We start from the raw sequence: 23,645 nt of genomic DNA on the forward strand, positions 1-23,645 counted from the left end.
AAAAATAGGTGGGTGGAAACGTAAGGCTAAGGCGAGAAATACCGCTTCATCTTTAAAAAAGGGGAGGAGACAGACAGAAACTCTGAGTTTAGAGAATAAAACCTGCTTCTGACCAGGTTAGATTCACAGAGTAAGTTACCACAGTAACTGACTCTGAGTTAAAGTTACCTCTCTTTCAGAAACAGGCTTGACTTACCCTGCTTTCTCGAGTTTGACAAACCTGCCATTTTGAAACGGAAAACCCAGAGTTTCTCTCATTTCAGGGTTAAAATACTCTGAGTTTTCAGTTAACCTCCTTTCTGAAACAGGCCCCAGGTGTAAACAGGCTCCGATAATGAGAAGAGAAACAGGTTCACATACTAGATTCTGGGCACTTGAATCATCCATTTGAGGTGAGGGGAAAAGACTCTGTGCTTGTTAAACCAGCTGGAAAGCTTAGCCCACTCATTAGGGTTACAGCCATAGATGGACAGACGAGGCTCTGCGTACTGGTATCTGGCATCCTCCAGGTCACTAGCAACTTCCTGCAAGATTACAGAGATTACAGCTGATTGATTGGTTTTCCGTTAGGGTAAATGAGCAGAGCAATGGTTCATCCGAGTCATACCTTAATGATAGTTGCAAAGTATTCTCCAGATATGTGGTTCTCAGTCTTCATGTAGAGATCACGCAGCTCACTGGCACCCACGGGGTTGTACTTGGCATTGAATTTATCAAAACGCTGGAAGGTTTGTCTGCCCTGAATGAAGTCGAGCGAGGGAAAACTGTAAATGACTCTGCAATCATCACAAATAACAGTTCTTATAAGCAGTTATGAGTGCTAAGAACATGTCAAAAAAGCGGAGGATACAAAGCATGGCCGGGTTTTGTATCCAAACCCAGTCTAATTATAAAGCTAATTAAAACTGCATAAAGAGCAGGGCATAATGCTCATTGTAAAAATTGTGGGTTCCACACAATCACTTCATGTCATCCCAATGCGAATCGATTAAGGTGGTGCAGTAAGTTTGACACCCAGTGGTTGAACTAGGTATTGCATTCCTGGATCAAAACTAAGCAAGCGTAGGTTGCCAGATTGACGTGAGTGTACCTGGTTTTTGTCCTAACCAATACAACGGCTTCTATTTCTCACAGGTAAACAACAGGATGAACAATGTCTACCTCAGGTACACCGCATGTGTTTTATAATAATGTGAGTTTGAATGCCATTTTACATGACATTTATTGCCATACTACAGCAGATAGTTTCACCTCAGATCTTGAATAAAATAAACCGTGTGAAATTGAATGTTACAACTGGGACTCAGCGGAAGCCAAGTTACAAAACAAATATCAAATCATTCAGCATGCACATATAATAATGTTAAAGTGGTTTAATATGTATTAATTAGATTATAAACCTCACCATTTCATTGGAGTAAGTGCACAATTCTGTGCTTCTGTATTTAAATTTCAGTTGTGTTTCATCTGGTGCAAACAGCCAAACTGTTCATCAGTGCAAATCTCATGACGTAGCATGCTGTTAGGACACAGAGCTACAATGTAACTTTCTCATCTAATGTTTACTTTTGTAATCTTTATAATTCCATCATGTGGAACTCTGAAATTGCGTCTCATTTCGGACTCTGCTTCTGTCAATCTGAAGTCGCATTTCGGTCACGGACGCATGCTTTATTAGCCTTTCTGTATGAATGAATGAAATACACGAATTAAATTTTCCAGCAAGGCAACCCGGAGTGCTGAAATATAATTGGCCTAAAGTGACATTGGGTGGGTTAAAATAACCAAATCAAAGACAGCATTCCAGCACGCACATTTTCAGCATTGTTTTTCAGATGTCCACTTGGCGTGTTTCTTAAATATCAGCAAACATATTATGGCATTTTTATACTTTAGAAGAGTCAAACACTTACATACAGCACATTTATGGTTTTTTTAAAATTTAAGTTGATTGAACATAAAATAATTAAGTGGTTCCTAAAAACCCTAAAAAAGTTAAGAATTGTGTTGTTTCAGCTCATTTTAAATAGGTAATTTTTTAAGTGCTGTAAACAGGGCCTAAAGCAAGCTTTGTCATATCTACCAATATAGCTGGTTATATGAGAAATTTTACCAGCCATAAATACTTGTAACAGCCATTGAAAGGCATTTTTTATTATTTTTTAATTATTATTATTACTTATTTGAGGTTCTTCTCTTTTAAAATGCTTTTCCTCTGATGAACACAGTTGCATGTTGTATTTTCAGGTACATATACAGTGCTCAGCATAATTGAGTACAACCAATTTTAAAAATTATTATTTTTGTATCCTTTTTTCAGTGAATATAAGTCATGTATTTTGGTGCATTTAAACAAAACACATATGTTAAACAGATATATTTATTAAAATAATATCTTAATCCCCAAACGCATTTAAAAATTGAAAGGTAATAACATCAAATGCAAGCAAAATATTGCAAAAACAAATTACAAGCTACAAAATATCAACTAAATTTAAAAAATGTTTAGCTTCTCTTGATTTTTGCTGTTTTTATTTATTCATTTTTATTTAATATTTTTCTATAACATATATATTTGGGTGTACTACTTTTGGACTGCTATCATAAGTTACTTTGTTAGATGAGCTCAAGATTTGGCTTCAGTACTGACTAATATAATGTATATGCACAAATATATTATTGTAAAGCTTCCTATTAAAACATGAATTTAAAAGATTATTTGTGAGGGGTGTTCTTATATATGCTGAGCGCTGTATATATATATATATATATATATATATATATATATATATATATATATATATATATATATATATATATATATATATATATATATATATATATATATTTGAGATAATTATTTAGTTGAGTTGCTCCGAGAGCTGCTTATGTAAACAGATCACAGTACTGCATTTACAATTACATATTTACATAACTGCAAGCTGATTATCACACTAAACCATGTGACAATTTCAGGCATTACTAGAAATATTGTTTTTTTTAATTAGCGGCCAACTGTCAAGTAATACTGTTTCGTAAATAATATCATAAAAGACAGTTATTTCTATTCCAAACCATATGTGGTGAAATATAATCCTCCTAAACCCATATTCTTCCCATTTTAGTTGGGAAGGCACTAAGAAGCTGCATGGATGTGTTGTATGTGTATAAATGAATGAATATGTATGTGTTGTATGATACCTACAGCGTGCACATCCAAGGAGTCTACAGTCAGGTCATAAGGGTGCAGGTTAAGAGATGCAAAAAGCTCCTTCAGGGTCACTTCTTTGCCCTTCAAAACATGCACCACCCGATCTGCATCCACACGGTAGGACTTCTTGATGAAGCGGAGGAGATGCTTCTGGTTCATGCAGGCGGCAGCGTGGATGTGAGTATCAACCTACAACAACAACAACAACGGTAATGACTGTGAAAATTAGCTGGAAATTAATAAATGACGTGGCTGATTGGAATCACACCTTCCTACAGTTGTAAAAGTCTCTGTGGGGATTTTTCTTCAGCTCTTTCATTTCCTCCATCTCGTTCAGCATCTCATGCACGTTGAACTTTGACATGAGGAACTTCAGGCGGCGGTGAGTGTAGGTCTTTCTGAGGGAGAAAAGACACTGAGATTTTCAGCAAGAAAATCAACAGCATAATTAATCCTCTTTTTTAAAAAAGGAACAATGCACATCAACATTCTTCAAGAACGTAAAAGTTGCCAAATTATTAGCCCCCTGTAAATTTCTCCCCCAATTTCTGTTTAACAGACAACAAGGATTTTTTCAACACATTTCTAAACATAATAGTTCATTCATTCATTTTCCTTTACGCAAGTTTTGACAGTGATTCATGCCTTCATAACAACTCGTCTGGATTACTGTAACTCTCTCTATTATGGCATTTCTCTCTCTTGTCTGCAGCTGGTACAAAATGCAGCAGCTAGACCACTTTCTGGCACCCGCAAGTATGAGTCAGTAGCTCCAATTTTATCTGCACTTCACTATAAAAATTATTTATAGTTTTACTATACAAAGCCGTCAATAATCTTTCCCCTCAGTACCTTCCAGACTTGCTCTGTCCGTATACCCCCTCTCGATCATTGAGATCTTATGATCTCAATTTACTCACTGTGCTAGAACACGCCGTAAAAAACGAGATGAACGAGTGTTTGCAGGGTTGTTGCTAGATTGGATATAATTGTGGCCGGATGTTAACGAGGATTATTTATATTATTTATTAAATTTTCCCTTTATTGTATTTTATAAACGCCTACCCCAACCCTAAACCCAACCGTCACAGTAATGTAAAAACAGTAGTTGTACCAAGTATCATTTATGCTTCAGTATCTATTAAATTACCCAATAAATTGTATTTTTAGTAAGGTCTACCCTCACCCCAAGCCTAAATCCAACCGTCACAGTACTGTAAAAATATTAATTATTGTTATACAGTGTCAAAAAAAATCCTGCTATGTACAGTATGATGTGCATAAGACACTTCCGGCCGGCCGCGTATTCGATCTAGACTTTACCATGTTTGCAGTTGCTGGTGCTAAATTTTGGAACACTCCACTGTGTTTAAGTCTATTTTAAAGACCTATCTATTTTCTCTCTCTTTTAATACTTCTTGATCACTGTTTTATTGCTTTTATTTATTAAACATTTTCTTTAATATTCTGTTTTCTCTCTGTCTTTAGTGCTCCTGTGTACAGCACTTTGGTCAACATTGGGTGCTTTTAAATGTGCTTTATAAATAAATAGTCTACTGTATTGTATTGTAATCTAAATTATTGCTACAAAAGGTATTAAAAATAAATGCTTTTACTTGCATCTAAGAAGCTTGTGTATATCTAGTCGTCAAAACAATTTGACACGACAAGACTTTTAACATGTTAATGTAATAAAAGTTTAATGATAATAATAAATGGTTCTTGAGCACAGTCAACACATTCAGGATGACATTTTAACAAATATTATTATATTGCTGTTTTTCTGTAATTTTGAACAAATAAACGTAGCATTAATGAGTATAGAAGAAAAACAATAAAACAAACAATTAAAAAAACAATAAAAATCTTACTGACCTATAATATAATATAATACAATATAATTAAATTTATTATAATATAATATAATATAATATAATATAATATAATATAATATAATGTAATATAATATAATGTAATATAATATAATATAATATAATATAATATAATGCAATATAATATAATATAATTAAATTTATTATAATATAATATAATATAATATAATATAATATAATATAATATAATATAATATAATATAATATAATGCAATATAATATAATATAATTTAATTTATTATAATATAATATAATATAATATAATATAATTTATTATAATATAATATAATATAATATAATATAATATAATATAATATAATAAAATATAATATAATATGATATAATATAATATGATATAATATAATATAATATAATATAATGCAATATAATATAATATAATATAATATAATATAATATAATATAATATAATATAATATAATATAATATAATATAATATAATATAATTTATTATAATATAATATAATATAATATAATATAATGTAATATAATATAATATAATGTAATATAATATAATATAATATAATATAATGTAATATAATATAATATAATATAATATAATATAATATAATGTAATATAATATAATATAATATAATATAATATAATATAATATAATATAATGCAATATAATATAATATAATTTAATTTATTATAATATAATATAATATAATATAATATAATATAATATAATATAATATAATATAATATAATATAATTTAATTTATTATAATATAATATAATATAATATAATATAATGCAATATAATATAATTTATTATAATATAATATAATATAATATAATATAATATAATATAATATAATATAATATAATATAATATGATATAATATGATATAATATAATATAATATAATATAATATAATATAATATAATATAATATAATGTAATATAATATAATATAATATAATGTAATATAATATAATATAATATAATATAATATAATATAATATAATATAATATAATATAATATAATATAATGTAATATAATATAATATAATATATTATAATATAATATAATATGATATAATATGATATAATATAATATAATATAATTTATTATAATATAATATAATATAATATAATGTAATATAATATAATATAATGTAATATAATATAATATAATATAATGTAATATAATGTAATATAATATAATATAATATAATATAATATAATGTAATATAATATAATATAATATAATATAATGCAATATAATATAATATAATTTAATTTATTATAATATAATATAATATAATATAATATAATATAATATAATATAATATAATATAATATAATGCAATATAATATAATATAATTTAATTTATTATAAAATAATATAATATAATATAATATAATATAATGCAATATAATATAATATAATTTAATTTATTATAATATAATATAATATAATATAATATAATATAATATAATATAATATAATATAATATAATATAATATAATATAATATAATGCAATATAATATAATTTATTATAATATAATATAATATAATATAATATAATATAATATAATATAATATGATATAATATGATATAATATAATATAATATAATATAATATAATATAATATAATATAATATAATATAATATAATGTAATATAATATAATATAATATAATATAATATAATATAATATAATATGATATAATATGATATAATATAATATAATATAATATAATATAATTTATTATAATATAATATAATATAATATAATATAATATAATGTAATATAATATAATATAATATAATATAATATAATATAATGTAATATAATATAATATAATATAATATAATATAATATAATATAATATAATATAATGTAATATAATATAATATAATATAATATAATATAATGCAATATAATATAATATAATTTAATTTATTATAATATAATATAATATAATATAATATAATATAATATAATATAATATAATATAATATAATATAATATAATATAATATAATATGATATAATATAATATGATATAATATAATATAATTTATTATAATATAATATAATATAATATAATATAATATAATATAATATAATGTAATATAATATAATATAATGTAATATAATATAATATAATATAATATAATGTAATATAATATAATATAATATAATATAATATAATATAATATAATATAATATAATATAATGTAATATAATATAATATAATATAATATAATATAATATAATGCAATATAATATAATATAATTTAATTTATTATAATATAATATAATATAATATAATATAATATAATATAATATAATATAATATAATATAATATGATATAATATAATATGATATAATATAATATAATATAATATAATATAATATAATGCAATATAATATAATATAATATAATATAATATAATTTATTATAATATAATATAATATAATATAATATAATGTAATATAATATAATATAATATAATGTAATATAATATAATATAATATAATATAATATAATATAATATAATGTAATATAATATAATATAATATAATATAATATAATATAATATAATATAATATAATGTAATATAATATAATATAATATAATATAATATAATATAATGCAATATAATATAATATAATTTAATTTATTATAATATAATATAATATAATATAATATAATATAATATAATATAATGCAATATAATATAATATAATTTAATTTATTATAATATAATATAATATAATATAATATAATATAATATAATATAATATAATATAATATAATATAATATAATATAATGCAATTTAATATAATTTATTATAATATAATATAATATAATATAATATAATATAATATAATATAATATAATATAATATAATATAATATAATATAATATAATATAATATAATATGATATAATATGATATAACATAATATAATATAATATAATATAATATAATATAATATAATGTAATATAATATAATATAATATAATGTAATATAATATAATATAATATAATATAATATAATATAATGTAATATAATATAATATAATATGATATAATATAATATAATATAATATAATTTATTATAATATAATATAATATAATATAATATAATATAATATAATATAATATAATGTAATATAATATAATATAATGTAATATAATATAATATAATATAATATAATGTAATATAATATAATATAATATAATATAATGTAATATAATATAATATAATATAATATAATATAATGCAATATAATATAATATAATTTAATTTATTATAATATAATATAATATAATATAATATAATATAATATAATATAATATAATATAATATAATATAATGCAATATAATATAATATAATTTAATTTATTATAATATAATATAACATAATATAATATAATATAATATAATATAATGCAATATAATATAATATAATTTAATTTATTATAATATAATATAATATAATATAATATAATATAATATAATATAATATAATATAATATAATGCAATATAATATAATTTATTATAATATAATATAATATAATATAATATAATATAATATAATATAATATAATATAATATAATATGATATAATATGATATAATATAATATAATATAATATAATATAATATAATATAATATAATATAATGTAATATAATATAATATAATGTAATATAATATAATATAATATAATATAATGTAATATAATATAATATAATATAATATAATATAATATGATATAATATGATATAATATAATATAATATAATATAATATAATATAATATAATATAATTTATTATAATATAATATAATATTATATAATATAATATAATATAATATAATATAATATAATATAATATAATATAATATAATATAATATAATATAATGTAATATAATATAATATAATGTAATATAATATAATATAATATAATATAATATAATATAATATAATATAATATAATATAATATAATGTAATATAATATAATATAATATAATATAATATAATATAATGCAATATAATATAATATAATTTAATTTATTATAATATAATATAATATAATATAATATAATATAATATAATATAATATAATATAATATAATATAATATAATATAATATAATATAATATAATATAATGCAATATAATATAATATAATTTAATTTATTATAATATAATATAATATAATGCAATATAATATAATTTATTATAATATAATATAATATAATATAATATAATATAATATAATATAATATAATATGATATAATATGATATAATATAATATAATATAATATAATATAATATAATATAATATAATATAATATAATATAATATAATATAATATAATATAATATAATCATGCATTCTTTTTAAAAACCTGATGGTGACTTGAATTTGAAAATGTCATAATATAATACAGACCTTAAATTCAGCAACTGCAGGGCTTTCAAAAACTCACGTTGGGCCCTGAGCAATCAAGGCGATGAGGAAGTTCATGTCGTCGATGAAGGTGGCCAGGTCTGGACCGGGGTGGTTCAGCGGCTGGTGTTTATCAGCAGCAGCTGCGTCTTTATACACGTAGATCACACCATCCTTCATACGAGCAACGTAGCCGAGGTTAGGAGGGAAATCCTTTGTGCAGAAAGGATCCTCGCCGGGTTTAGGAAGAGGGGTGAAGACTGCAACACAACAATGATCAGATGGCCTGTTGTGACTTAATGAATTTTTATTTTCCAGTTTTTCAGTTACCCAAACTTGTCAAAAAATAATTTGAACATTAGTGTTTGAAATCAATTCTAAAAAAGCAGATCTGATTCCTTAATTCTAGAATGTTTTCCCGATAAAATTATTATTATTATTTATGATTAAGCCTACTCTTCAAAATGGTCTTCCATAGTTGTACGGTTTTAATGATTTAAAGAATGGCCATTTTAAATAATTATTTACACACACACAGCAATGTTGGTTTACAAAAAAATAAAAAAACAAAAAAAAAGTAAAAATCAAACAAACATCATCCTGTTGCACTACTACACTTGATTTTGGTTTTATTGTGTAAAAAAAAAAATTTTTAAAGAAGAATCTGAAATATTTTATACAGCATACTTCAAAATTTGAAGAAGATTTAGCATTCACAAATGTTTTATTTTGATTATTTTTTTTTTATAAATTGGTTTTACACTTCACATTTTCAGATTTTTCATAGTATATACATCAATTACGTAGTTTTACCATAAACCGACATTTCAACCAATTGATAGAAGTTGATATTTTAAAAATTATGGGATGTGTTGAAAAAAATGCATTGATTGTATTAACTAGCGACAGGAGTTAAGAAATGCAATCCAAACATTTTTTTCTTGGTGGAGCAGGTAAAGGGTTAAAGGGGACCTATTATGCAAAAATCACTTTTATAAGGGGTTTAAAGGAGTTTATAAGTATAAGTATATAAGCAGCTTCTAATAGCATAAATGTATTAAATAATTTATTTGTAATCTCACTTTATAAAAACAGCCTGCAGAAACACTTTAATTAACATTCTTCCTTTATACATATCATCAGAGGGGGGAATTAGTGACAATCTCTCCCTCATTAGTATTAGTCTCATTTTTAAATCGGATGCTTACACATAGGCATTTGTAGCTCGGCCCAATTTTGAAAAGAGCACAATCTCATTTGAATTTAAAGCGACAATCACCAAAATCACACAATTATAGGATCAAAGCCTACAAGGGGCAGTTTCAAAAAGTTATAAAACATAATTTGTGAGGTATTTTAAGCTTAAACTTTACATACACACACACTAGGGACATCAGAGACTAATTTTACATCTTGTAAAAAGGGGCATAAGAGGTACCCTTTAAGATTAAAAAACCTAATAAAGACAAGGCAAGTTTATTTATGTAGCACACTTTATACACAATGGCAAATTAAAGTGCTTTAAATAAACAAGAGGATTAAAAGAATCATAAAATAATCACACAAGTATAAGAAAAACAACAACAAAGAATTAAAATGATTAAAAACAAGTAAATGAGTAAAAATGGGTTAAATTGAACACTTAAGGAATAATTAGAAAAGATGGGGGTGGGGGTCAGTTATTTAATACCGAGAAATAATTCACTCTATGTATTTTAAATAATAATATTAATAGTTACAATAATAGATATTATAAATATACATTTGACCCCCTATAACGGTTGAAACCATTGTGAATGCATAATCCTGCCAGTCAGTCTACTTGAGGAAAAAGTCTATAATTGGAAGATCTAGAGCACCGATAGACATCGGGTTTACGAGACTTTGTTTTTGCGTAAAATAGTTGTATGTATTTAAATTTAGCCTGAAAGTAAAGTTAGATGCATAATGTTTGTAGTCTGACCTACAGTAACATCTGAAATAGCTAATCAGAGAAAAGTGTAGGTCAGAATACTCTAAATATCCCTCAAAACGCTGAAACCTGAAAACCCTTAAAACTAAAATATGTTTTATTAACAATCTAGATGCAAAAAAAAAAAAAAAACATAAATGACTGAAGCATGTATTACACACACTAACCGAAAAATTTTGACCCCCCTGATGCTCAAATTCGCACAGTGATTACAACATATTCCATTAATCCAGTCCAATAATTTTCTATTAAACTCTACACATATTTTTATTATAGTATAGCCGTATTACCTGGAAGCACCTGATCTTCAGGTTTCCATGTTTCTCCTTCAATCTTGCGTAAGAACTGAGATGGAGTGTTGGGGAATCTCTGCAAGGCCATTCTCATGTACTTCTCTCTGATAGTCAGGGCCCGATACAGACCCTTACAGGCCAGCTCGAAGTCATCCATGGTCACCTGTGGTTTGGTGAATAAGGGTGTGATTCTGTGCAGAAGGCCAGTGTATGTGCAGTGCATCGAAATGGCTTTTAGATACAAGAAATATGCGCTAAAAATAAACCCAAATGCACAGCAACAGTGTGAGTGTGCATTAAAGGGTTAGTTCACCCAAAAATTACATTTCTGTTATTAATTCCTCACCCTCGTTTTGTTTTAGGACTGCACGGGTTTTGCAATTTTTTGCAATGTAACATTTTTATTGTTAACCAATTTTATTGTCTTTAAAAAATGTTTATTTATGAAATTATCATACTGAAATAACAAATAATAATGGATATTTTTAGGATATAATACATTTTTCGGATCGAAAAAATGACCAATGTTCAAACATTTAGAAACTACGAATGAGTAAAAACCTGGGCAGATATTCTGAGTCTGGTTGTCTATTACCATTATTATATGCTTTCAGCTCTAGGTCAACCTTCTAGCCAATATGCTTATTTCACGTGGCCGCAATTTTAAAACATGAATGCGAGGATGCAGTGGAAAGAAACCCGGAAGTATACGCTTATTTTAAGTGGCCGCCATTTTTAAAACCCAAAAGCGAGGCTGCAGTGGGAAGAAACCCAGAAGGATCAGCACTGTAAACATTGCAACCTCATGCTGAGGACTACAAACCTCAAGCTATTGCCGCGATTTCAAAGTGCATATATGGTGTAAACATCACTTTAATATTGTTCAGTTAAGTTCAATTTAAGCAATTAAAAGAATATTAGGCATTAAACAACATCACAATCTCTTTAAGAGTAATACGCTTAAGTGTCCTCCTGGGCTTCAGTTCATAGCACCAGGGAAACACCGTGGAGGGTTTCCTGCTTCAGCCTATGTAACCCGGTGAGCGATAAAAGAATGCAGTCCTCTGTAGCACATCCTCGTGTTGTCTGTAATAATGTTGTCCCAGTACAAAAATTTTCCTGCTAGCATTTAAGCACCGCTGAGCATGGTCGTAAACAGCTGATTTGCCATGGTATTCACCAGTGCTCAACAGAAAGGACTGTGATTGGCTGTGAAGGTCATCAGTTCACTGCTCATCACCAATTACAAACACGGATACAAAGACATTGGAGCGTTTTAAAGCCGTGAAGATCAGTCGATTCATCAGCGAATCCATCGTCTGTATTTGCACTCAGTAAACATTGTGAAGTGCAGTGAACTGATGACCTTCCCGGCCAATCACAGTCCTTTTTGTTGAGCACCTGTGAACACAATGGCAAATTAGAGCTGATTATGAATGCCATCAACAGTGCTTAAATGTTAAAGAGAAATGGTAGTTTTTATTTTTATTTTAGTACCAATTTTGTATCGTGACAAGTCTAATATAGTGGAAAAATCAGTTCAATAACTTGAGTTTGATAATTGGCATCTAAAACGTGTGCTTGGGAAAGAAAACGTTGGCTAACTAGTGCCATTTCCCTAAACTTGGGAAAAATGAGGTGCAATATCCCTTTTTATTTTCACTTTCAATTCAGAATGAACCTTCGGGCCACTCGGAAGGCGGCGAAAGTATAAATTTATGTCGCTTTCTCTTCGCTAATAAGATATACAGCCAGGTACACAACATTCCTTTGTGACTCAGGCGATACTTCCTGGTTCCATCCCACCGCAGCCTTGACACTGTTTAAAAGGGCGGCTGCATGAAATCAGTCTATAGCAGAACAGCACATAATTGGTAGAACTTTCATTTTGGTGCATCCCTAAAAAGTAATTTATATAAATATTATTTATATTTTTATTACTTTATATAAAAGTCATTTTCCATAACTTTCAATATGAATATTGCATATACTATTATCGTGGTAACATTAATTATATTGTGCAGCTCTATTTTGTTTTTATCCCCTGAGACCTTTGTTCATCTTCAGAACTCAAATTACAATAAATTAGATGAAATCTGTGAGAGCTCTCTCATGCCGCAATCAAGAGACATGCAAAGTCCAGAAAAGAAGCCAAAAATGCTCTCTAAATATTCAATGTGACTTCGGTTGTTCAATTGTAATCATATGGAGCTTGAAGAACAAGTGGGCAAAAAAAAAATCCTGGATAAATTACTGAATTTGCCATTACAGTCAGCAAAGCATTGTATTGCTTATAGTTAACACACACCTTCAAGGGATAGTTCACCCAAAAATGTACCCACTATTTACTCTGCCTCACGATTACAAACCTTTATGAGTTTCTTTCTTCTGTTAAACATAAAGGAAGATATTATGAAGAAAGCTGAAACCTGTAACCATTGACTTCTATAGAAGGAAAAAACTATATTATGAAAGCCAATGGTTACAGGTTTCCAGCATTCTTCAAAACATCTTCTTTTGGGTTCAACAGAAGGAACTTAAATTGATTTATAAAAAAATAAAAGGTGATGAGGAAAAATTGATTTTAGGGTGAACTATCCCTTTAATCTGCCATGAAAGAGAAAGGCAAACAGTCATTTTTACATTGTTTTTGGTGTACAAATGTGTTTCTGGAGCTTCATATGATTACGATCAAACCACTGAAACCACATTGATTGTTTTAAAAAAAAATTGGGGGGTTCCTTCACTGAACATCCCGGGACACTTGTCTATTAAGAATCAGAGAGCTTCTGGATTTCATCTAAAATATCTTTATTTGTGTTACAAAAATAAATGAAGGTCTCAAGGATTAGGAGCAAAAATTACCAACAAAATTTTCCTTTTTGATCAAAAGCAGTATGTAAATCAAAACTTTGCATAGCATCTGAATGTCCCAGTCAGTTCCTAATACACATAAATTGAAACGTACCCCAGCAGCATAGTCACCAGTAATGGACACTCTCTGGAAATGAGGGACCTCCAAATAAGTTGGTTTGTCCTCGAGCACGGGGTGAGAGCGGCTGAGATATTTCTTACTGCGTGGGGTTTGGTAAAAGATAAAGTTTGATTAGTTATAAGTATACATTTTTTCCAAGAATGAAAACAAACAGTCAGCTGAAAAGTAAATTAAACACTTCTACTTCATATTCTTTTGCTCTTTTTTGTCCCTCATTTTGTTTTTAGTTATGAGGTTGAAATATTGTATTTTAGTATCTTTTGCATATTTTTTTCTGGATTTGATTGTCTCGCTGCAAAAAAAAAAAAAAAAGTGATTAGTTGACTGCTTTACTAAAGGAATCAAATTGTTTGCTTTTAAAATGATTAGTTAACTATCTTAAAGTGAGTAAACCTGTTGCCTTAAAATTATTAAGAAAATTAACAATGTGCATAATTATAAAAATTGTTATGTCAGCTTAACTATTAAATTTTTTTATGGGTTTACTCTTTTTTTTATTAAAGTCAACTTCTGCTTTTAAAGCAACAGGTTTTTAATCAGTTTTTTTTTATAACTATAATTTTTTACAGTGTATTACAAACTCTCACAATGTTGGCAAATTGATTTGTTTTTCTAAAAAATTTAGAAGGAATTTTAAATATGACCCTTTGAATAAAGGAATATGAAATGTTAAGAAAAGGTGTACAGTACAACACCACAAATATTTCATGAATCTGTTCAAACTTGTAAAATTCAAAATTGTACTGTCGTTTAAAATAGTAAATAAATTAAACATACTGTAGGTTACTACTACTACTACTACTAATAATAATGATGATAAATAAATAAATAAATAAATAAATAAATAATAATGCTTCCCTATTTTTTCCCCTATCTCTCTTATAAAAAAACTACAACTTTTGGATATGAACTTAGGTTATCAACAATAATAAACACATTTAATACTGGCTGATTTTAGTGCTTGACACCTTTTATTTGTCATGTGTGATCAAGTATATCAAAGACTATGCTAAAGGTTACTAATAAAATGTTTCTCTCTATTCAACATCACAACAAAATTATATAGGCTATCTATAATTTGCTGTCAAAAGTCAAAATCTTGAGCAAAACAAGATTTTTTTTTAAAAAGATAATTGTGTAATGTGCACTGACCGCTTCTCTTCATCGTCATGATCGGCTACGTGCTGGGCCAGCTCCTGGTTGAGGATAGGACAGTCGTCTGCCACATCAAACAGGGAGATCTCCTCACGCACATCCTCGTCTTTGGTCTCTGATGCAAAAACACGCTCTGCGATTGCGCGCGTGCGGTCATCCGTCTCTGACAACAACAAAATGGAGGATATCACACTGGGTTTAAAGTAAGTAACGTCTAAGTTCACCCAAAAATAAAAAGTATGTTATTACTTATCCTCATGTCGTTTCAAACCTGTGAAAGCTTCATTATTCAAAACACAAATTAAGATAGTTTAGGTGAAGATCTCTTATCCTCCATCGCAAAAAAAATGCCCAAAAAACATCCCCAAAACAGACCATATTCATTTAGTGGTTCAATCGAAACATTATCAAGTTATGAAAATACCATTGTGTCCACATAAAACAAAAATAATGTGTTTTTCAACAGTTCCTTCTCCTGTGTCAGTGACGCATCCTCCCGGATGCCCGCGTGCGCCTTTTTTCCTAATTGAAACAAAGTACAGGCGCGCCCTATACTGACGCCGAGGAGAATAAACTGTTAAAATAAGTCATTATTTTTGTGGTATGTGTGTATTTCCTTACCTTGATAATATTACAATTGACTACTTAAGTCATATAGTCTATTGTGAGGAAGCTTTTGGTACCTTTCTGCTGTCGGAGGTCCAGGTATCTCAGATTCCACATACAATATCTTGATTTCTGCTCCGACTAACAAAGATTTCCAGGGTTTAAAACTTCACGAGGGTGAGTAGTTAATTAATAACATAATTTTAAATTTTTCTGGTGAGCTAACTCCTGGAGAAAGGAGCACAAATGCAAAACAAGAACATCATGAAAATGAAAAGGTAGGCTTCTATATTAACCTACAGTAAATACTATAGTGTTTTGAACCATACTGTAGTAAAGTAGTCAAATGACTAATTCTATAGTTGCTGGGGTGATACAATGACAAAGTTTCGTGCAGAAAAAAAAACTAAAGTATACTCATCATTTATTACAGTTTAGTAGTTCACAAAGATATAGTATGCTGGAGCATTTAACAACAAATAGTTCTAAATTCTATAATATATAGTACTGGTTGAAAACACTATAGTACTCATAAATTACTACAGTATATTTTTCATGTGGGTTTAAAAAGCACAAAAGCTGATAAGATGCATCAAGTAAGACCAAATAAATATAAAATCCACCATTATCTGTAAAACACAACCAAATTCTATGAAACATCTGACTGGTTGTCATATATCATTGAGACACTGTTGATCTTGGGCATGCTTTTGGTTGAAGTAATGCACTTTTTCCAGAAAATGACTCAACTACTGAGTCACTTTGACCACTAGAAGAAATTAATCAAAATCTCCCAGCGTGCATGAGATGAACAAAATTCATACCACAACATTATAAATTAGAAATGTTGAATAGAATACAGACAGGATAAAATGAGGCCTGCATTTCATGCATCAGAATAATACAAGTGCAAATGTTAAAAAAAAAAAAAAACTCTAGTTACATGTTGTTTTAGAATGCCTCCACTATATTTATATCATTTTCTTAGCAAAACATTTTATTCAATTGAGTAATTTTTAGGAAAATAAACATCTGATGACATAAAAGATTCTATTTAAGGGTGCAGTAGGTGATTATAATATTACATGCACAGATATCCCAAAAGTACAACATGTTACTTGTTTGCTTATGAACTACAGTGGGGTACAAAATGTTGAATGCATGTTTATTTTTTATTACAAATTGCATTTCTGTGCAAAGTTGAACAACATTTTTAGACATTCTTATTTTAAATGTTAGTTAAACACCAATATACAAAATTCCTCGATTATTGATCTGAAAACAAAAAAAACTTCCTTTTCTTTGTTTTACATTTTCCTCAACAATTTTGTACCCTGCTGTACACTTTCACCCAACAAACAAATGACTAAAACACACAGATGGACATTTTGCCACGATCTTGTCACGCTGATGCATGTTCTCATTGGTCTTCGATGAGTCCCTTTATACTTACTGCCTTCTGATCATTCATGTCCCCCAGAGTGAGTGAGGAAGATCCGAAACATTGAAAAGAGAAGGAGGTTATAGGTTAGACTGAGTTAGTAAGTTAAACACTGACATTTCAGAAATCACATGCCGGACTATAAGACAAAATAATCCATGATAAAAGACTCAGTATTGCAGGCATCACGTAGAGCAAGAGTAATGATGAAGAGTAATATCATAATAAAACAATGTAAATATTGAAATGACTATTGATGGGTAAAGTTGAATGGGAAAAAATGATATTAAAAACACATGCTTATGATAGACAAAAAAAGAACATAAACAAGGCTTGACATTTGACAAACAGATTTTCCAGCCTGATCTCACGAGGAAACGTAAGTATTTTACTTTTTGTCAGTTTAGTGGCTAATTTGTACAAAAGTGTATGATTTTTAAAAGGAGGCGTGGCATCAAACCCCACCCCCAAGCCCAACCGTCATTAAGGGGTGAGCGAATCGTACTAAACTGTACGAATGAGATCGTACGATTTCATACGATTTAGCCACTAACTTAAAAAGTTACGAATTGCCGTGAGATAGTGTTGGTTTTTCACAAATACCATGTTCTCTTTACATAAATGCTATTATTTGTTATTGTTCACTTTTCCATGACAAATCATGGAAGGATTTTGGTCCCAAGTGTCCTGTCTTCGAAAGCAAAAACTTTCACTTTTTATTTTAGTGGTTAAAAATATAATTCAAGCAAAGACAGAAATGTGCGACATCTAAAAAATATCGAAGACAGGTGCTCGATCAAAAATAAACATTGTAGCAAAAGATCAAAAGAAAATAGTCACACTGCCACTTTAGCTCTCAAAAGTTTTTAATATCAGTCACTGTGATGCGAGTGATATTAAAGACTTTTGAGAGCTGAAGTGGCATTGTGCTGATTTTCTGTTGCTAAAATTGATTAATTGATTGTAAATGTCATTTTCCTGTTAGTTTCAGTTTATTTAAAAAACTACATTACCCATGATGCTTTACAGATTTCACCACCAATCAGAGGTGCTTTAAACAAAGTTTGAGCATGCCAAAATAAATATTTAGTCCATTTTAATTTTGATTGTATTATTTGTAATGCTTCATGATGTTGTTGTTCTTTCCCTCATCTTCCCTTAAATTTTGTTCATTTTATTTTATTTAGAATCAAAGTTTGTTTTATGTGATTCCAATGGAAAAATAATTAATAGGAAAATAAATAGAAACCAAGTCTGCTGGTTCACTTCTATCAATACACAAGACGTGTCACTCATATAGTTTTGATTTGGGAAAAGCGTAACGTCAATATGGTGAATGAAGCCCCGCCTATACAGGAGTCAGTCATTGGTCACTATATAATGACGTTTCTCCAGGGTAATGTTCGGAACAGATGAGTGTTTTTAAGACAGTTTGGTCGTCAACAAACACACTGGAATCTCAGTGAATATTTGCTTCACAAACATAAGAAATGTATCCACATAAAACTTGAAAACTGCACTTAAAATGAAACAGCTACACTTAAAAACAAAAGTTTTTATGGTTTTGTAATCTGTATAAAATGAATGCGAGGTACAGTCCGTCCTATCAAACATAAATCACATGACAGCAACTACTCAACCGCCCCACAAACATGTAAACAAAGAGTCGCTGTCATTTCTGTAGGAGGTTCACCGTCAAGACCAAGTTGTGAATTACTTCTGAAGACCAGCACAAATCTCATGAAGCATTATTAAGAGGGTGATGATATGTTGAACGGTCATAAATGAGGTTGATGTCGTGATTTTGTTTCTTTCGAGTGTCCATGAGCATTAGCTTGACTACCTGAAAAAAAATGCTAATTTTGTTTGATTCGAATGTAGAAACTAAACTTATGAGACGGTTGTTGTTTAATTCCATTGGTGATTCCAAATATGTTATGTGATTTTAAGCTTGGCAAAAGGTTTTGGAGAATTCGATGTTTCCCCATTCAGAAAGAATGCCTGGGCATACTGCCCAAGAGGTGTTTCAAAGATGGCCATCGAGTGAAATGACTTGCCTTAATGGGACTTTGCTTAAATTAAGCTTAAAACAGGAAAATACATTATAATTTTGACAACTAATGCTCCAATTGTGGCTGTCTGGTACCAAAATCCACCATGTCATGGATCATGACCACAAAACAAATAAACACTTTTTAATAATAATTAATATTCATCCCATAACTCAGATTCTGAAATAAAAATAAATAAAAATCGCACAAAGTGTATCCACCTGGAAATTCAGGGCATATCTTTTGGATACTTCAGTATGGGATGCTTTTTAAAATCCCCATAACCAGGTCATGCTCAACGCCCCTTCAATACACAAACAATCATCCGTCTTCGATTTCTGCCAATACTTACTCTTCTCTTCTGCTATGGTTAGTAACATGGGGCAGGATTCATGTGGAGAGGGGCAAAAAAAGAGTTGCGGTCACACACAACGACAACATACACAAACAAAGCATTTATTTTATTTGTTAATTGCCTAAATTCTGTTGACACAGGAATTTGTGAGGATTACATATACAGTGTGTGCTGCAGTATGCTTTCTAAATTTCCCATAGTAGTTCATGCACAGCACCCATTTAGGTTTGTATTTCTTAGGGAAAAAAAGAATGTGCATGGCTTGAAAATGCTTTTAGGTTACTGAAATACAGCAAAATAAATTGAGATCATATATTTCAAGAGTTCACACTTAGCTGATGATGGATTATAAAGCTTGTTTGGCATGCTGTCCCGGGGGAGAGCCCTGAGCTCATAAGATCCTCGAGTCAGGGGCTCCCTCTCGTTTGCAAGGAGAGAGGGGAGTTTGAGCTCAGGTAGATCTCGAGAACTCCCCTGCGGTAGATAATGAACATATAGCGATTGCTTTTAAGAGATAACTACTTACTAGGGGTATGTCTATGGTGCCAATTTGGATTAGTCAATTAACTTAAGTTGCATGAAATAGATGTTCCACGATTACTAGATTAAAAACTTTGTAGTGCTAAAAACCGAGGTTCTGCCTAGCCAAAGACAATGAAAGACGAGGGAGCTATACAAGGCCTGGGTAATAATCAACAAGTAAAACGACTGCACTCGGACAGTGAACTGCACCTGTACCGCAGAGTATGTGAACTTACATTTTTTACATTTCATTCTGAGCATTCAGTGCCTGCAGTTTAATTAACCGTATTTAACTGTTTTTGCTGAAATCATTGCTGCGAACAAAAATGTGTATGTATATATGTGTATGATTCAGCATAGCGTGAACTTTTAAGCATTTTTAATTAGGTCCTCACTCCATTCAGCTCTTATGGTGACTGTTAGCCAAAGACGTCTGCTGTTGGCATTAAAAGCAGTGTGGTGTACGGTAAAATTTAAGTTTTCTATTTTTGGACTTGAATTTGGCATCCTTCAGCACAACACGACATGTTTGCTATTGCAGCCGGCCTTTTTTTTGCAATTGATATGCGCGGTTGAACCCGTGTGACGTAGGTTGGTAACTACCCTATATGAAGTGCTCAAAAATCGTTTAAATGTGTCCCATTGCTATTTTGAGGTTTTTCATCTATTGTTTTTTTTTCAGTCTTTTCAGGTAACAATCCAAAGCAATTCAAAATTACACTTTGTGCGTCATCCTTTTTAAGAGATTGTTGTAATGGAGTAATGGCAAACCATGCAACCCTAGTGTCTAAAATGTCTAAAATGACAGAATTTTGATGGCTTTTCTCAAAATGTATGGCATTATTTGCTTAAATTCTTGTGTTTTGCTAAAATCAAACAAAAACAATATAAAAATCATGTAAAATTACAATAAACAGTTCTCATTCATCTGTTAAAAAGGCTGCACGCAAATCAGTCTAAAATAATGCACATCATTGGGTGTGAAACCAATAATTGCTTGTTCATACCGCTGATTTATCCTAGTCAGTGCTTGCTCCAAACGATAGTGTTTCTATTTTTGATCCTGGTGACATCAACGACTAATATCCAATCGCAGTCTGCAAATTCAGATTATTCTTAGCTTGCACATGGAAAGCAACATGTCTAGCAATGCGAGTCTGAACTCAACCCAACATCTTACTCAACAGAACATGACATAATCAGTCTGAATGAACATGCACCTTGCAAAATCTGTTTTAATCCACAAGTTCACACATTAATATAAATAATTATTCACATTCTGCAAGGTGTAAGTAACTGTACTACCACAGCTGTTCACACAGGAGCTTAAAAAATCCACTGGACAAACATTTATAATGTAAAAATAAACTTTAAGTGAGTTATGGCATGTCAAAAACCAGCAGGACATTTGAGCCGCTAGAATCTGCTGACAAGAAAAAGGGTCTCTTGCATTTTTAAGCACGCCCTTCACATACTGTAATAAGTCATAACTCATAATCCTCGCTGGAGTCCCAACAAACACTCTTCAACAGTAGCCAAAAACAAGTGAGAACTTCTGTGTGCATGAAAATAAGATCAAGCCTATTCGATGTCATTTATCTAAACAGCACAAATGAATCAATCACGGGTGTTAATAATGCAATATGGCGGGCCTGAAATGTAACGCTTCTATTTTCATTCTGCAGCCGCCTTTGATGAAATGTCAGAGGTGTTCAACCGTTTGCTACCGTAATCTTTAAATAAAAGTACCTAAAGATATTCGCATATATAACCAACACCAGAACAAAAACAAAACTTATAGAGGCTAGCATATCTATTGTATACACTTCAAAAAGTTGATCAGAAATAATCAAACACTCCCATCCCTACACTTTCAGAGACACCATCCAAGCAGCAGTTTGTATATTCCTCAATTAAAGGGATAGTTCACGCAAATAATTTTAATTTGCTTATTATTTATTCACTCTTGTGCGGTTTCAAACTTTTATAACATTCGTTTTTTTGTTGCTGAATTTTAAAGAAAGCTAAAAATTACTTAAACATTGACTTAAATAGTAGGAGAAACAATGAAAGTCAATGGTTACCCGTTTCCAACATTCTTCAAAAAATCTTCTTTTGTGTTCCACAGATGAAAGAGAGTCAAATAGGTTTTAAACATGTTTTAACTATTGAGTGAACTATCACTTTAAGTTATGTTATCTATATTTATTTATGCTATCATATGTATGACATGATATACAATATGTTAATGCAGGTGGTGAATGGACACTCACCGGGCACAGCGACTTTAGGCATGTTGGCTGAGGGCTCGTGACACTATCACTCTTCCTGTGGAAAGCTGGCCGGTCCGACACTGCTCCTCGGTAGCGGGGAAGTGTGTAGCCGGACACTGGGCCAGTCCAATATTAAGCAGCGGTTGCCTGGTGTAACTGGAGCCGTGTTCCCGCACTGGATATGAGGGGATTGGTTCTGTGTGTTCAACTCTATTTTAAGTTTTAACTGGCTGACAGTTTCAGGTGACAAGTGATGAGATATTATGCAACTGTACTCATATTCAAATACACATACATATACATTCACTGATGAGCCAAAACATTACGACCAGTCGACCATTGAATAAGCCTGCATATTAGTATATAGATGGCATCACCTATATACTATGACAGTGTTTCTCAACCATGTTCCTGGAGGAGCATCAGCATTGCATGTTT

General features: G+C 28.8%; 1 protein-coding gene across 3 annotated transcripts in view; it reads right to left on the reverse strand.

The window, feature by feature from the left end:
- ampd1 (adenosine monophosphate deaminase 1 (isoform M)) overlaps positions 1 to 23,314 on the reverse strand; it is a 35,737-nt gene extending 12,423 nt beyond the window's left edge. Inside the window, exons 1-10 of one of the 3 annotated variants that reach the window (XM_073909260.1) lie at positions 23,208 to 23,314; positions 18,019 to 20,421; positions 15,957 to 16,122; positions 14,778 to 14,883; positions 11,807 to 11,972; positions 9,585 to 9,804; positions 3,480 to 3,609; positions 3,206 to 3,400; positions 608 to 739; positions 361 to 524 (exon numbers count right to left, since the gene is read on the reverse strand). In XM_073909260.1, coding sequence (XP_073765361.1) covers positions 361 to 524; positions 608 to 739; positions 3,206 to 3,400; positions 3,480 to 3,609; positions 9,585 to 9,804; positions 11,807 to 11,966 — 1,001 coding nt within the window. In that variant the 5' untranslated portion in view covers positions 11,967 to 11,972; positions 14,778 to 14,883; positions 15,957 to 16,122; positions 18,019 to 20,421; positions 23,208 to 23,314. Of the gene's footprint in view, positions 1 to 360; positions 525 to 607; positions 740 to 3,205; positions 3,401 to 3,479; positions 3,610 to 9,584; positions 9,805 to 11,806; positions 11,973 to 14,777; positions 14,884 to 15,956; positions 16,123 to 18,018; positions 20,422 to 23,203 lie in introns of all 3 variants that reach the window. The other 2 variants (XM_073909259.1, NM_200893.1) reach the window with 2 other exon arrangements.
- Between the last annotated feature and the right edge of the window lie 331 nt (positions 23,315 to 23,645).

This window comes from Danio rerio, chromosome 8, assembly GCF_049306965.1.
Source record: "Danio rerio strain Tuebingen ecotype United States chromosome 8, GRCz12tu, whole genome shotgun sequence".
Classification (NCBI taxonomy): Eukaryota; Metazoa; Chordata; class Actinopteri; order Cypriniformes; family Danionidae; genus Danio; species Danio rerio.